Below are 16,889 nucleotides of genomic sequence, written 5' to 3'. Positions count from 1 at the left end.
GAGCTTGGAACATTGTGCTGATAAAAATGTATCCAGGTTTAAGGGGAGCTTAGAAAACTTTGGTGACTAGAATGTATTCCATAGTAAGGGAAATTCAGAGACAGCTCTCATTTTGCCATGAAGAAGGAACTGAGAGGGGGCTCCATATCCCCCATAAAATACATAATGGAACTTTTTTCAATAAAAATAATTGAACCATGCATTAAAGTAAATTGGTGCTTTAATACTTTAAAACAATCAGATTATAGGCATACTTTTTCCCCATAGAATGTTTAATTCTGGATGAATAGAAAGCAGCATTTTAAACTCTAAATAAATAAATGAAGATCGGGTGCTCCAGGTACAGCATACAATGATTGGTAAAATGTGTCTATTGGTACAGGTTGTACTCTGCGAGTGATGTGTTCACTATGGTCAATATAAGGAGAATGGTGAGTATTCCAAAATTTAGGACTGACTTATGTTCATTACAGAAGGGGTGAGCCAGCAGCCATGTGGGATATAGGGGCTTCTGAGAAAAGACAGCCTTCTCCTTTTCTTTTTACTTTAGTGTTGAAGCATGAAAATTTAAAACAAAGAACTGGACAATTTAATAAATCCCAAATCCAGATATCACAACAATATGATAAAACAACGCCTTATTTTGTATATGGAATATTATATAAAAAAACATAGAGTTCAAAAGTAATTAAGGTTACGGACAGATTTACAACCACAAAAAATGTCATGGAAATTTCACATTAAATCTCTGCAGTTTTTTCTGACAAACATTTCAGTGTTTTTTTTTCTTTGCTGGGATTATTATCTTCAGTTTACATAAACAGTTTTTTTTTTTCAAAGCAGACTTCTTTGAAGTCACTTCTATCTTGTGTTTTTGGACTGATTTGAGGACATCGGATGATTTCTCCTTTGCAGAATAGAGCAACATTCCAGAAGTATATGAGCTCTGTGATCATTTTGGAAGAGTTAGTTGAGCTTTTGCCAAGTTTCATGCAGTCTGATCCTCAGCTAAACCTTTTTCCGATGGGCTTCACTGTCCTCTCATACAAAGAGTTTACCCCAAACACATCTCATGCCTGCTCATATAAGGAGAAATGTCCATACAATAATTGAAATAAAATAATACATAATAAATACGTGATAGAAGTTCTCACCCTCCCCACATTTCTATAGGTACCGATTATTTGGGAGATATCAGTAATATTCACTTGTTTTATAATGTGCCAGAAGTTGTTTTGTATTTTATCTTTATGTTATATTTAAAGTTTATGTTTTTAGAAGTATCTTTGATAGTTCCAGCTAAATCTCTGCATAATTTTATCTTCTTCCCCATTCTATTAAACACACAAACCCCCCAAATCTCTATATCGAATGCTCAGCTCTCAGTCCCATTCCAGAATATCCTGTAGTGGTGACCCCTGTGTGGGGGAATCTCTTATTTCTGTGTCTGTAGTCACCACCTTTGCCCACACACAGAGCCCGGGCAGTCAGTCGGTGCCGCCCGGGGGAGGTGACCCGAGCAGTGCCCGGTCCTCCCCGTTGTGTATTATTATTTCTCTGCTGAGGAAGTGCCGCCGCCTCGCTCCTCCTCTCCCAGGATTGAGGAAGTGGACGGACAATGGGGTGATGAAGCTCCAAGCAGCCAGGAGAGAGTGAGCGGAGCACCGACACCGGCTGTGCGGTAAGTAGGCGGAGAGCACCGACCGGTCAGACAGACAGAGCTGACACGGCGGGTCACAGCGGTCTGCGCATTGCTCTGCAGCTCTATATAACTTTATTGGCTATTTTCTGCATTGTTCTGTCTGCAATATGAGACTTCAGAGGAATTGTATTATGAATATATAAAAATATCTGTAAAAACTAGCTGAGATTTGTTTCCTTGCTGGTTTCCCTTCTGACCGGTCAACTAATACCTAAGGCTTCCTTTGTTTTTTGTGGAAAGTTTTTATTATGATAAAGTAGAAATTAGTATTCAAGAATAATTTTGCAGCCCCCTTTTTACCCATTGCTGTCTGGGGATGGTAGAAGGGAATAGTGTTTGCTTTGTACTGCGCTATTGCAGCTGTTGGCGCTCTTATCCTGCGATCCTATACAACCATACGCAGCATTGTGTCGTCAGTTTGACAGCTACAGGTCAAGTTTATGGGGCTTCCCCTGGAATCCCCTGGAATTTGATCAAATTTAAGATAATCATATTTCAGAATATATAAATATATTAATTGCAGAGGGTAACTGGGACAATTTTATAATTTCCCCAAAAACCGAAAAATTACCCCTGGCAAAAAACAAAATGCCCCCAGGGTTAACATAAATCCATTTCTTGGTCACCTGGTCAGGGCTCATCTGCAGTTTGATTCGCTGGAATTCGAGTAATTTCTATCAATCAAATTTAGGATAAACATATTTAAAAGTAAATATATAAAAAAACTAATCTACTAATATGTATATATTTATATTGCAGGAGGTAACAATTCTATCATCTCCCCCAAAAAAATGAGCAATTACCCCTTGCTAAAAACCTTTCCCCATTATGATTGGTAAAAAAATGTCACCAGGTGACTGAAAATCAGACGATCGCAGCGCTGTACAGCACATAGGATTCTGTATTAGGGATTCCTTGTAAATCAGGCAATTAATAATAATTAATAAAGATAAGTGTACTTTACACGCTCAAAAATTAAACCAATAGGAAATCAATCCAGAGACCAATCAGATACTTGTATGATCGATGGAAATTTTCTGATGACTTTTCTTCTGCATTTGATAATGATCACGTTTGGTCAATCAGGTTCAGAAATAAAAAATTATGGCCAGTGTGAGGAAATGATATAAAAGGAAAAAGTCGGCTCATGTATGGATATTTATTTTTTTGTTAATATTGCAGTTTGACCTTTGTATTATACATCAGCTTGTGTGTGATTGACTGTCCTGTTAGTGTCATCGGTGCCACCATCAGATTTCAGGGCCCCATACTGGTTTACCTTCCTGCCGGTAACACAATTACCCCCTATGCCCCCAATAATGGCGTCCCTGTTTGTGATGCAGCAATGCCCTGATTTATTAAAGCTCTCCAAGGCTGGAGAGGATACACTTTCATCAGTGAAGCTGGGTGATCCAGCAAACCTGGAACAGATCTGGTTCTGGATTCAAAACATTTGCTAACAAATAAAAAACGACTTTGAATAAATCCATTCCAGGTTTGCTGGATCACCCAGCTTCACTGATGAAAGTGTATCTTCTTCAGCCTTGGAGAGCTTAAATAAATCAGGCCCAATGAGTTCCTGATGATTGGAGAAGTTCTAGGTCATAGTAGGAATTATTTGAAATGCTGAATGTGTGAAACGTATGGGCCGAGTCTGGAAAAACAGCCGTCAGCAGGAAAGAACCATGGAGCCCAGGGACTGAGCCCAGTTTTCCTTTGTTGAGTAATTTATTTCAGGATATTCTGATAATTGCTCCCAGAACAGATCTGATTGTGATCTGATTGTGACATTACACTTTTATCAGTGAACCTGGGTCATTCAGCAAACCTGTAATGGATTACTGCTAGCAAATGTTTTCAGTCCTGGACCAAATCCATTCCAGGTTTGCTGGATCACCCAGCTTCACTGATGAAAGTGTATTCTCTCCAGCCTTGGAGGGCTTTAAAAAGTCAGGACTAATGTAATTGATTAGGGTGTAGTTATCAGCTACAAGATTTCTTATAGATCAACAGGTATTTATTAATGTGCATTTAATCAAACAGTTAAAAATTCTTTAATGGTATTTTTGCCAGAATAAATGCTTTTTATGCACCCTGCAGCTTGGGGCCGGTGGGTGCATGCAGCGTCTTGCGGAGTTCAGGGTTTTACATTCCTATAAGAATGTAACATTGTGCACATTAATCGTGAATATTTTGCATAAATGAGTAAAAACTTGTGCAAGGGTATCATTCCCAACTATTGCACCAATGGGGATGCAGGGATTTGATGATGAATTCTTTTTCCCTGGCCCACCAATCCTTTTGCCATCCAATGAAATCATCTCAGTGCCAGTCGCTGTGCTCTCATTGGAGGGAATGATACCCTTGTACATGTTTTTACTCCATGCAAAATATTCACAAATAATTTGTTGTGATTAAAACATTTTGATGTGAAGATTCAGACACATGACTATGGAGTAAATAATAATGACATCAGGGGTTCCCAATCAATGGGCTATGGACGCTGTCCTCTCTCCTGTCATTTTGTTCAGGTAATCTTATAAGCGGACTTGTGTGATTGGCTAAATGAAGTGACGGGAGAGGACACAGGTCCCTTCTGTTATTGGTCTTCCTGAGTGTAAGGCTACGTATACGTCAAATTTGCTTCAGGGCTAGTATTGGACGAGAATCTGACGTGTGTACAGCGCTGACATTGTTCATGGATCTGTCCCGGCGGATCCATGAATGACCGTAATGCAAGTAAAGGAGAGAGCGAAGCGGGTGCCATTTGCTCATTCCCCCCTCTCCATGCAGCGGAATGGCGCTGTATGTACAACACTCGTTCATGCATCTTTCAGTGTTTTGTCGTTGGAAACCATTATGAGTTATCCTTTCCAGCAACAAAAGTCTTACCTGTGTACGTAGTCTTATCCATGAGGACAGCTGCTGCTCCGCCACCAGGTCCATGGAAAAATTGTCTTACGGGAAACCAATCCATGGTACAAAAAAGACTGCCGCCTTTATATAAAAAACTGCCATGATAAAACAGTTTAAAGAGGAAGAAAACTCAAAAGTCCCCCAAAACAAAAAAATTCACTTACCTTTATTCCAGCAAGGCAGTCGATTGATCCGGAGGTCTTTTCCATCGGGTCCCGCGCCATCCCGCCATCCGTCTTTGTAACGGCACTCCAGGCGCCACCATCTACTCCTCTTCTTCCTACGAGATCGGGTGACGTAGATGGGGAAAAAAACTGCTCACTGTGCGTGCATGAGATCGGCAATTTTTTTCCCTCTTCACGAAAAGGCTCTTTGGGCACCTCGGGCATGTGCAGAAGGAGCACCCAAGAGCCCCCTGAGATGGGTGACGTAGGTATCCCAGGAGGCTTTGCGTTCCAATTTAGGCGATCGAGAATTAGTGGGCGGTGCTGTACCTCCGGATCAATCGACTGCCTTGCTGGAATAAGTGCTGGATTAAGGTAAGGGAATTTTTTTTGTTTTGGAGGACTTTTGAGTTTTCTTCCTCTTTAAACTGTTTTACCATGGCAGTTTTTTTATATAGAGGCGGCAGTCCCTGGTCTTTTTTTTCCATGGACTGGTTTCCCGTAAAACAATTTTTCCATGGATCTAGTGGCTGAGCAGCAGCTGCCCTCATGGGTAAGACTACGTACACATGTAAGACTGCATAAAAAAACAAAAAAAACAAACAGAATTGTTACTGAACATAAAAGGGTTGTCTATCCTTTTATGTAAAGTGAAAATTGTGAGTTTAGCTAAGCTTTAAGCAGTCACTGATCTATAAAGTGCACCAACCGCATCTATGTGTGCTTTAAATTTGGCACTGGGACCCTTTCAGTAAACAGTGCCCACTGGCCCGTCACCTCCCAGGGGACCTTTCCACAAATTTCTGATACTGCTTCTATATAATGGAATCAGATGTGTTCTTCCTGATAACATTCCTCTAGTTTACCCAGCCATTATCACATATCTAATATATATATACAGATAATTCTGCCGGGGATTTCAGCAGCTATGTCAGGATTGTGGTGACTACATGGGGAATTCTGCCTGGGGAGTGCAAGCTCATGGGGCTCCTCACCTGGGATGTCCTTGTGGCAACATCTTGATATAAGAAATGTGAACCCTGGAATGTAAGCAGATATGAAAGATATGAATCATGCACGTCTGATCTCATTAATACATCACTAAGTATAATAAATACACCGTTGCACTGGGTCTGATAACTTTATGGAGTGGGTGGCAACGAGCGGTACTGAGCCACTCCCTGCTGTACTCCTTTATTCTTTATGGGCGGCCATAAGTGGGATGCTGCGTGAAGCATTACACCTGGGGAAGTGGTTTAGGGACACGAGGGAGCTCTAACAGCCCCTCAACATCACCATCAACCCGGTAAGAAATTGTAGGTGTAGGGCAGCCCCTTGTGATCCACCTTTTCAATACCCATCCAAAAAAAGCTGGGTGGTTACTGAAAAGTGCCAGGTGGTGCACCCAGCTAAAAGAGGCTAGAGAGAACAATGCCCCAGTCTGCACACAGCCATATTTCTAAGAAAGAAAGAGAGATGTGCACATTTTTCTGCAGAAGAATATTAAGGGAAGACTTTGGTATGGCAGCCAGGCAGAAGACATGTTTTTCAATAATATACCCCTTATGCTTTTTGATGCCAATTAGGGCCCAACGTGCAACAACTCTTTTCCCTTGCATTGGTGTATTGTGCTCAGATCCATTATAAATGGCATCCTGCCAACACACACGTTGCTGGGCATTGTCCTAATGAGCACTGCCTAAAATATTACATGCACATGGAGTGTTCTCATGTGTTAGACGAGGCTGCAAATGCAACGCATGTTAACACACATCCCTGCAGTATGAATGGGAGAGTTCCTAGAGGCATTAGAAATTTGGTTGTTGATGAATTGTTTCTGATAGGACAAGGAGGAAGTACATAGAAGTTTCCAGTCTCCTCAGTTCTCTATTGCAGACACGACACTTTAAAGGAAAAGAAGCTCTCTAATAATGTTATATTGTGTGGAAGAAGCCGAAGATGACGTTGCAATGGGTTTAAGATGTATTTAGGGGACTTTCCAGGGAACAAACAGACATGTTTTATGTGGGGTGGGCTAGAAGAAACCAAAAAGCCCTCTGCCTAATTAATGAGGAACACAGAAAAACTTCTTCAAGTGGAATTAAAAAAAAAAAATAAAGTGTGAGCAGGTAGGTTCTTTATTGCAGATAATTATTCTTCTGCAATAAAACAAACTTTTGCTTTAGCTTTATTGACTCCAGCGTCTTCACCTCTTATTTTTCCATATTTGGGACCCCTAGCCATTGGCCAGGCCAGAATGGAGCAACTCCAGTGCACGAGATTCCTGGCAGTCAACCGTGCTGGGATCATACACTGAGCTGTTCATGTACATTATATAAAAGGTTTTAAAGAAGCTGATAACTTTGTTTTATTGCTGAAAAGACATTGCCTTTCCCTTCTACAATAAAAAATGCCCTGCTTGCAGTTTATCATATTTACCATTCATATTATTACTTTATTCCACGTTGCAGCCACCTGCTCATCCAGAACCACTGGTACTGTTACAGCTTAAAGTGTATTATGGGGCCTTAAGTGTGGCCCTGGACATCATAAAAGGGTGGCACATGATATTCAAGAAAGCCAATACTGCAGAAAGCTGTCAGACTGAAGACTGGAGAAACAGATAGATAATGGACATGTGCCTCAGGTATAGATTGAGAAGCATTATATGAGACTGCTAGACATCCCAGCTACTTTACAAGTTACCCCTTTCACAGTTTTGCTCCTTGTTAAAATACTTGTTACATTTCTTTTAACTGAATCAATAAAATATGATTAAAGGAAAAAGGGCAAATAAAAAGAGAAAATAAATAGCATAAAAACAACCTACTGAAAAACACAGTTATTGGCCTGAGCTAGCACCAGACTAAAGGGCCCCCAGGGCTGCCTAGTAAGGACCAAACAGCCATAGAATGGGCTCCAGGGTTGTAGATCCAATAATTCCAAACCACATAAAGTGGTTTCTGACTCGTTGGTCAACACGAAAGGGCTTGGCCATAGGAATCTAAGAACCAGCTTGGTCTTCTTCATTGCCTCTAAAGTTGAGGATGTTACGTTTTGGGTTAAAACTAGGAGATGGTACAAGTGAGGTTCCAAACCAGTGGGCAGTCTCGGAGACAGTGACAGGCCAAAAGGTTTGGGTTGACAGTGGACAAATGTGGTCAAGACCGAGCCAAAGTCAAAAACTGGGACGGCAAGCAGGTACACGGGAAACAATGGATTACAGGGAACACTGGGTCAGAGGAGACATGGAGGGCACAGGGACATAGGAGGCACGGGGAGTTCAGCCCAAGTGTATGATCAATGCTATGCTTTAGCGTACTGGTCACAGCATCAGAGTTTCAAGTCAAACGCAGAAATGCAGGTGTCCACCTTGATATTAGATACCTGGCCCAGGTACTAAGGTGTGTATCACAAGAATACTTCTATAAATATTCTATTTCCAATCTATGGTTTTGTGCATCACAGTGACCTTTTTGTTTATTTGTTCTCCTGCCAGTTTTATTTTTATTGCACAGTGGTTCCTGGGTATTAGCTAATACAAGAATCATCCAGGTTACACCAGGGTGTGTTAAACTATGATTTGTATGTGGGGACAAGGTCTACTATGTGAAAATGGTATTTTGTTAAATTCTTAGTGAGCCTAGCATGAAAGTGAGATGTGAAAGAAGAAGTAGGGTTTGTGTGAGGGTGTGCGGTGTTTGTCGTGTGATGACAAAGCATGGTTCTATTACACAGTTTGGAATTACATGGCAAGGATACCAGGGTCCTGTTACTGGGATCGTGTTCTATATGCATTGGGTGCTTTATGTGTTATACAGCAGCAATAATAGGGTAACTACTACAAGAGCAGCTGAAGTGGTCTGACATGTTGAAAATGGACCTCTTGCAAAAAGAGGAGCTCCGGTTGCCCATAGGCACCCAGTGTCTTTTGGGCAGTGCAATGAAAGGAAGGATTGGATTGTCACAGGAGTCATTCTTCCTTAAGACATTTCCCTTTTTCTTTTCTATTATATATTGTAAGAGTGTAAGGTTGGGGAATTTTTGCTCTGCACAACACACACTTTTAATAGGAGGTCCATTGTCTTTCTTGTTAAGTTATCCTTTCTAAATTCTTCTTTTATCCAAAAAGAGGAGTAACCCAAATTTCTCCTTGTTATATTAATTGCCAAGCCCTGTCGTAGTTAATGTACATGTGAAAAAAGAAGAAATACAGATAGAGGGTTCTGAGGCAAGAAACAATTGTAAAGTTTTAATGAAATTTGTGAACAAGTAATTCTAGAACGAATTAAGCTGCAAGTAGACATCTCCTCTAAATTCACTGCGTCATGCGTTCCTTGATTTGCGCAATTGTTGTAAAAATTTTCCAGCCTTATTTACTAGTTTATGTTGTATTAATGTTTGGTATTTGTTGTATACTATCCTTAGTTAATTATTTATTGTACATTATGGTAATTACGGTCTCTAAAACACCCCTGAGGAAGCCATATGGCGAAACGCGTTGGGTAAAGGGACTACTGCGTTCTCCAAACGACTTATTCTCACAAATGTCATTGTTAACCTTTTATGTATACTTTGCTATATCTACTTGCAGCTAAGTTCTGTCTAGAATGACTTAATAATCACGAATTTCAGTAAAACTTTACGATTTTATTGCCTTAAAACCCTCTATCTCTATTTCTTCATTTTCACGTGTAAATGTTTCTTTTAGTTTATTTCAGCTTGTTGTATTTGGTGTCTTTGGTGCTTGGGTTTTTTGTGGACTTTTGGCTTTTGGCATGTGATGTGCAGTTCCAAGCACCTGGCTGACCCTTTATCACTGTTTTATCACACTCACATCATATAACATTGGCAGTATTCTTTTTATTTCACACTGCTTGTCTGTATTCTCTATCACAGTATACACAATGTAAGGTAAAGTCACAGCCCTAAAGCCATTCATGCAGAAAATCCAAATTTAGCCTTTAGCTGTTCCGTTCCAAATTTGCATCTTTTGTTCTGGGTTAATACATCGGTTTCCTTTTTAAGATTTTATTTAAAATTCTTTAAAGCTATAGCTTTGAAAACTGACAATAAAATGTGTGATGTGCATGAATGATACAAACAATACCAGCATATGGTGGTATGAATGGGCATTGTCACCAAGGGACAGACGGTGTGTTACTGGCAGAATTACCAGGTGAAGATAAAGGAAAAAAATAATATGGAATAAAATGGAATAAAAAAAACTTAATGCAGCCGCCACATAGAAGGATGGAAGAACTGCAATGGAAGAACCCCCCCCCCATGTCATACTTAACTTCTTCGGAAGTTTACTTACTTTTACTTCTTTGCCCTTTGCCTTTATATTTAGGGGGTGGTAACTGAGCATACATACCCCCTAATACCTTCCCCACCACATACTAAGGTAAGGGGTGGTCACTGACACTGAGCATTCCTTGTTTGTTTCCTACCTCTCCTATTCACTGAAAGGAAGTGAATTCCTTCATTACTACTTCCATCCTCCCCACATATTCAAGGTGTAGTCATTGACCGGGTGCATTCCCCCTACTACCTTGCTTACCCTCCCCACCTCCTGACAGCAAGTATTAAACCCTTACTACCTGACCACCACACCTTTACCATATTCTGGGGGTTTTACTGGCCTCATTCCCCCTTACTACTTCACCCACCCTTATGCAAAACCGTATTTTTCAAATTCTTCTGTCACTTTGTCCCCTCAATCTGTGATCCCCCCCACATGCAGTGTGGTGCAGCCAAGCATTAAATTATTTACATACCTGTATTTACCTGTTGGCCACAGAGCTGTCTCCCATTTACTTACCCTGGGGCTAGTAGAGATCATGAGGGAGAGCTGGGTCTGTATCCACTGGGGCAGGTGTGTAGGCTTTTCTGCTGTGCTGCAATGCACAACAACCCAAGTATAAGCCTAAAATGTGCACATTTAAGAAGTTGGTTAAATAGGTGGGTGGAATGACTTACAATGTCATTCCAGTCATTCCAACTTCTTAATATGCCCATAGCTATTCCACAATATTTGAAACAATAAGAGCAACACAATAATGTTTTGGAATACTTTATTGAGGATGATCTCAGGCATATGCTATTTTGACACCTTTTGAAAAATGTGTATACTTTGAGTATGAACCCGTGTATTTTTCTGTACCACCAATATACATAGTAATATCAGACTACTGGTATTAACCGGGACAAATATGCACCTGTACTGCAATCTGTATATATTTATCCTCTAAGTATACTTGTATGCAATCCAGCCTTAAATATATATGTATTATTCTTATGTACAGCTTTTAAATAACGCTCTCCACAAATCCCCTGAGGAAGCTAACAGGCAAAGCGCGTTGGGAGTGAGACGTTACCATACTTATGACTCTTGTAATTAGGGATACTTTGTCTAGTTCAAAGGTCACACTTCCACTAAGCTACAAATAGGAATGACCAGCCTTGCTTTATATATATGTATACCATGTAACTATATGTGCTTTATATGACATTTCACTTAATATAATTTTTTATTGTCGTCGTTCTTCCATATACTAAATATAATGCAGTATCTATACCCAGATATATTCAGTAATATATTGCATTTTACTCTTGGTAGTAGACTTGGAAATTCCCATGACCTTGATGCACGCACAACCACACCTTCTTTACATAGGCTGATGCTGAATGACATTTCCTGCAAACATAATCAACATTTATGGCAAAAATATTTAGGTTCTGAAGAAATAAAAAAAAAGAAAAATAATTAACAGGGGCAGATTTTTTTTACATTGTGCAGTCTGTATTTCACCACTGTACTGTACATTGTTACTGAAATTATTACTTGTATGCATATAATGAATAATTGTCTATATTTCACACATTTGATGTATTTTTCTGTCATTTCTGTATGGCCGTAATTTGTAATTATACTCACATAAAATTCAAACTTTCACATAGTTCTACCAGTTTAATTCATTTAGAAAAATGTGTGACCCATAAGTGAAATATGTTGGAATGTTGCACGAAAAAACACAATCTAATGCAGTATTCTCACCCGTTTTTTTAAGCTGGGTGGGAAGGAGTTGTAGTCAGGTGGTGGCTCCTGTATGGTGAGCCAACTTTTCAGTAAGCACCCGGAAACAGCCAAGTGGTTACTGAAAAGTGTGGGGCGGTACGCCCAGTTAGAAGGGGCTGGGGAGAACCCTGCTAAAGTTCCTACCATGGTTATATGTCATTTACCTACCAGTATGTTTTATGGGATGCAGGATGAAACCCACACAAACAGAGGGGGATCATATAAACTCCTTGCAGATAGAGTTCTGGCCTTGATTTGAACCTGGTGCTGCAGTAGATTGCTAGCCATTGTGCCCCTGGTGGACCATGCAGTCTTCCCCTGGGTTGTGCATGACAACATGGGAGCACAATTGTATACAGTTGTCACTGTAAAACTGGAAGTGATAAAACAAGGACTTTCCAGACAGGATCAAATCTTTTTTTTAATCAAAGTTCCAGATTAAAAGAAAATGAAAGCCAATTACATTCACATGTTAAGCTTCTATGAGATTGTTGTGATCGGATTAGATCTATTTTAACCTTGAGTGTGACAAGCATTTCACAGTTCCAGGCCAGTGAGGATTCTGGGCATCAATAATTCATATTAAAGTGCGCCTAGAAGTAGCAATCTATACCCATTAGTTGCATTCCTTTGTAATAACTTGATTTGTTCTCATTTCTAAAATAGATCTATCCTCATCTTGCTTCATGCAGGATACATTACTGTAGCATCCGACAGTCAAGCAGCCATGTTTGCACTCTTTGCTGTGGTCACAGATTTGCTAATTACACTCATGTCTGTTACTGAGACCTGCGGAACTTGCATGCTTGTTCTGTATTTCTAGACACTAAGTGAACCAGGTAACCATCAGCGGAAGATGGGCCAAGGTGGATTTAGCAATAGCAGTTCTTAGTTTGGAATTAGGGTTCATTCACACTCCAAGGCTGGGGAGAATATGCTTTCATCAATGAAGCTAGTCTAGGATTCAAAACATTTGCTAGTAAATTGCAAATGGAAGAAATCAATTCCAGGTTTGCTGGATCACCCAGCTTCACTGATAAAAGCGTATTCTTTCCAGCCTTGGAGAGGTTTAATAAATCTGGCCCATAGTGTGCAATACACGAGAACATTAGATTAGCTTAGAAACATTGTCTGATGCTCTCATTTATTGCAATGCAGTGCATTACCACAACATACTGCACTGTTGCACGTAATTGTCTGTTTTTGTGTGCCGTCTCTTTTATTGTAATAAATTGGGTCAATGTTACAATAGACAGCAATGGATATGGCTGTGTGTTGCGGTATAGTGTATGGCAAAGCACATGCTTATAGTGTGAACAAGGTCTTTGTACTTGGCCAAAGGCGCCTTTCTTTTTGGTTTAAATCTCAGTTCTGATTGTCTGGGAAAACTTTCTCTTGTGTCTTTCGCTTACCTGATTTAACCTCCCTAGCGGTTCATTTCTTTCTGGTTTTATATGTCTAAAAGTGATAAATTGTTTTTCATGAAAACTTATTTTACATGATAATATAATAGTATGAGTATAATAAAGTTTAAACCACAAAATCATGATTGAAATATGAAAACAATGTACTGCTTTTACAAATTTAAATCCAATGTTGTGCATTCAAAACAGTTTTTTTGTATTGAATGCAATACAAATGCATTTTGAATTTCCCGCCCCGCCCCGCCCCACCGACATCACCGGGATTTCCCCCAGTGACTCATCATGTGCAGAAGACACCGGAAGAAGGAACAAGATGAAGATCGCGGCGATGGACAAAACGGGATGCCAGCAGAGCAGGTAAGGCTGTATTTACTTACCTTCCTATAGGTTTACCTTCCCTGAGTGTGACTTGGGGTTACCGCTTTCAGCAACTTTTCTCTACCCCGAGTCACACTAGGGTTACCGCTAAGGAGGTTAATAAAGCTCTCCAAGACTGGGGAAGATTGACTATCTTGGGAGAACCTGGGTGATCCAACAAATTTGTAATGGATTTCATATGAATCATTTGCTATTAGTTAGCTAAATGTTATCAGTCCTGGATCAGATCCATTTGGAATTCATAAGCAGCCAATAGCTACATGTCAACTCTGTGCAAACGCTTTTTAAAAATGGTTTTCCAATTGCTCCCACACAGTTGAATGGGAAAGAAAATGAGCGTGTGGTTAAACACAAAGGTTTATCGCAAGTCTGAAAGAGGTCTTACAGTATGTGTTGAATTTACTGTCATATGGCAAACAAGGTCTAGAACGCACTTTTCATCCTGACACTTTTTCATCCTGACAAGAACAAAAGGTATTTTGCAAGGTTGAAGTTTTCACTGTAATAATACGCAGTAAACTGATTTTTTTTCCTTCCCTTTCAGATGGTAATTTTAAGTAACTCCGCTCCCCATTGGTCTTGCTTGCACTGCTGACAGGCTGGATCCTGAAGATGTACTGGTGTGTTGGGGTTGAAGCATGCGCTGGAAGTCGTGGTGGAAGCATGGATTCCCACAATGGTAAGTGTATTTTATTCCTTATTCAGTTCTTAGCTTCTAAGCCATTTTAAAATGTTGCGTGTTTGTGCACAATGACTTTGGATCAGAATTTACAATCTCAATAATAGTGCAGTTTATGTAAAGACCCTGTTAAAGTACTTCTCTACCATCAACTCCCAGGCATGCCTTGTAATACAAACAAAATGCTTTCCTTCCTTTTTTTCTGCGACTAAACAAATGTTTGCCAAGCCATGAAAGTTCCACCTTTAACTTTACAGAAGTCAAGAACAGAATACGTTATACCATGATAAATAAAAAACCTACAGCCACAGGACTAGATATCCATAAAAAATGAATCAAGATCAGGTCATTATAGTTCATGTTTACTCAACCAGATGCTATTCAATCTGAACCCTTGTAAGGAATTATGATTATTATTATGGAAAATATGCAATACAATATGAATAATATTTTATTAATATTAATTCCTCCTGTAAGGCTGCGTACACATATACAATAATTGTCGTTGGAATGGATCTTTTCACCAGGATTCTTTCTCCAAGGTATGATGATAAGATACTGGAATTCCAACTGTTCCCTCCGACTATGGCATTAAACAAACCCTGAATTTATTAGTTTGATACCCATCAAATTATATTTTTGTTGTGATCATTAAAACAGGAATGCAGAAAAACTTGTTTGGATGCCACGGATCTAAAAACAAAACTTACAAATTCTGGCCAATACAATGGATATTATTACAAGCCTGGTGACACCTAAACAAAGGGTCTGTGCAATTTATGTTACAAAGGTGTATGATTTTATTGTTATTTGGCCATACTCTGGAAATCGTATACCCTGACTCACCTAGTTTCTTCCATGAAGAATATCGTGCTGTGATTCTCGAAATGCCCACCCCGTTTACCCTCTCATTATTTCCCTAATTACCCCCTCTATTTTTTCTTTCTTCTCTTCACTTGTTTTCTTCTCTGTCCTTTCTAATCACATTTCTGAACACTCCCTCTGCTCCCCTCATGTTTACCTTAGGCAATATTCTGCATACTTCTCTGCCTACATCACTCTTTCTTCATTTTTTCTGTTTGATGTTTTCAAACAACACATTCTATTCCTTCCTTCATATGCAAAACACTTTTTTTCTTGGCCATGTCTACCACCTTGTAGCCCTTACCAATACCTGTCCGGTCCTTAGTTTTCACATGGTCCCTATTACCTGGCAGGTTGATATCACTGTGTAAAAATGTAAAATGTTGTACATGCACCTGGAAAAAGTTAATTACGACAAGTGACTTATAATGTGTATATTTCTGCATATATATAAACTATTGTAAAGCCAAATGTGTGTTTGATACAAGGCTACAGCATGTATTTCCTTCCAAGCTATTTGTCTTGTGAACATTTTGAATTATTTGACACTACTCTTTTATTTTAAACATGGGTAGCATTACTTGATTCCAACCCCTTGTTTATTTCTTTACATAATGTGGCTGACCTTATATCGTACTGTAATGTAATTACTGTATGTAATGGCTCCACACTATGGGTGGGGAGCCATTCCATCGTAACCACTATCTTCTTCCAACAAAGAGCCTGATTCATTAAAGCTCTCCAAGGCTGAAGAAGATTCACTTTCATCAGTGAACCTGGATTATCCAGCAAAGATGGAAGAATTTGGTCCTGGATTGAAAACATTTGCTAACTAATAGCAAATTACTTTTAGGAAATTCATTCCAGGTTTGCTTTATCACCCAGCCTTGCCTTGGAGGCTCAAAGCCTCAGATGGTGATTTTTTTTTTTTTTTTGTTGCTTCAAGACATTGGATTATCTCCTGATCAGACCAAACATATTTTAAATGTCCATGGGCAGGTCTTCCTGCAGGACAGGAATTCTGATTTTAGGTTTTACACAAAATCCTAATTATAAACAAATACTATGCTGGGAAAATTCTAAAAACCTGTAATGCTCTCTCTTATGATAACAGCTAACTGAACCTTGAATACTCTTTCTCTTTCTCGATGACCGTTAATATTACACAACATTTTCTAACTTCTTTAAATTGCATGGTTTCTTCATTGTGCATGTAAAAACAAGGAAGAAACAGCGGCCCTGTTAGTAGAATATACCCTACTGTTCTAATTTAAGATTTTGTGACTGGTACAGGAAAACATTACAAGTTTTACCCAATGGAGAGACTGAGTGCACATTGAGAACAATTCCTGGAAGATCCGTTAAGTTCATTTAGTAGCAGAATATAAAGCTGTCATTCCTTCTAAAACATTTCTTGTACAATAGTTTTACTGAGGAAAGATAATTTGGCACATGCAAAACAGCGTTTTCATATTATTTTGTTTTAATGCATCCAAAGAGTATATTCATCTACTAAAATACCTGATAAATGATATAGCGAGGAAGCAGAATGGAAAGAAGGTGTCTGAATAAGATATAGCAAGGCACATTTGTAGTAGGACTGAATACACACTTCCAATGGTTCTTGCCCGATAATTGGCGCACGGCCGATATCGGGCAGGATTCTGAAGTGTGTGCAGTG

General features: G+C 39.4%; 1 protein-coding gene across 1 annotated transcript in view; it reads left to right on the top strand.

Annotated features, from left to right (window-relative positions):
• Positions 1-1,570: 1,570 nt before the first annotated feature.
• LRRK1 (leucine rich repeat kinase 1) overlaps positions 1,571-16,889 on the top strand; it is a gene marked incomplete in the record, with an annotated part of 94,328 nt that continues 79,009 nt past the window's right edge. The window contains 2 exon segments of the mRNA XM_072402652.1: positions 1,571-1,681; positions 14,210-14,344. Of these exon segments, the coding sequence (XP_072258753.1) occupies positions 14,278-14,344 (67 nt within the window).

The sequence above is a fragment of the Pyxicephalus adspersus genome, chromosome 2 (genome assembly GCF_032062135.1).
Source record: "Pyxicephalus adspersus chromosome 2, UCB_Pads_2.0, whole genome shotgun sequence".
In the NCBI taxonomy this organism is placed as follows: Eukaryota; Metazoa; Chordata; class Amphibia; order Anura; family Pyxicephalidae; genus Pyxicephalus; species Pyxicephalus adspersus.
This window is presented reverse-complemented; position numbering and strand designations above follow the sequence as displayed.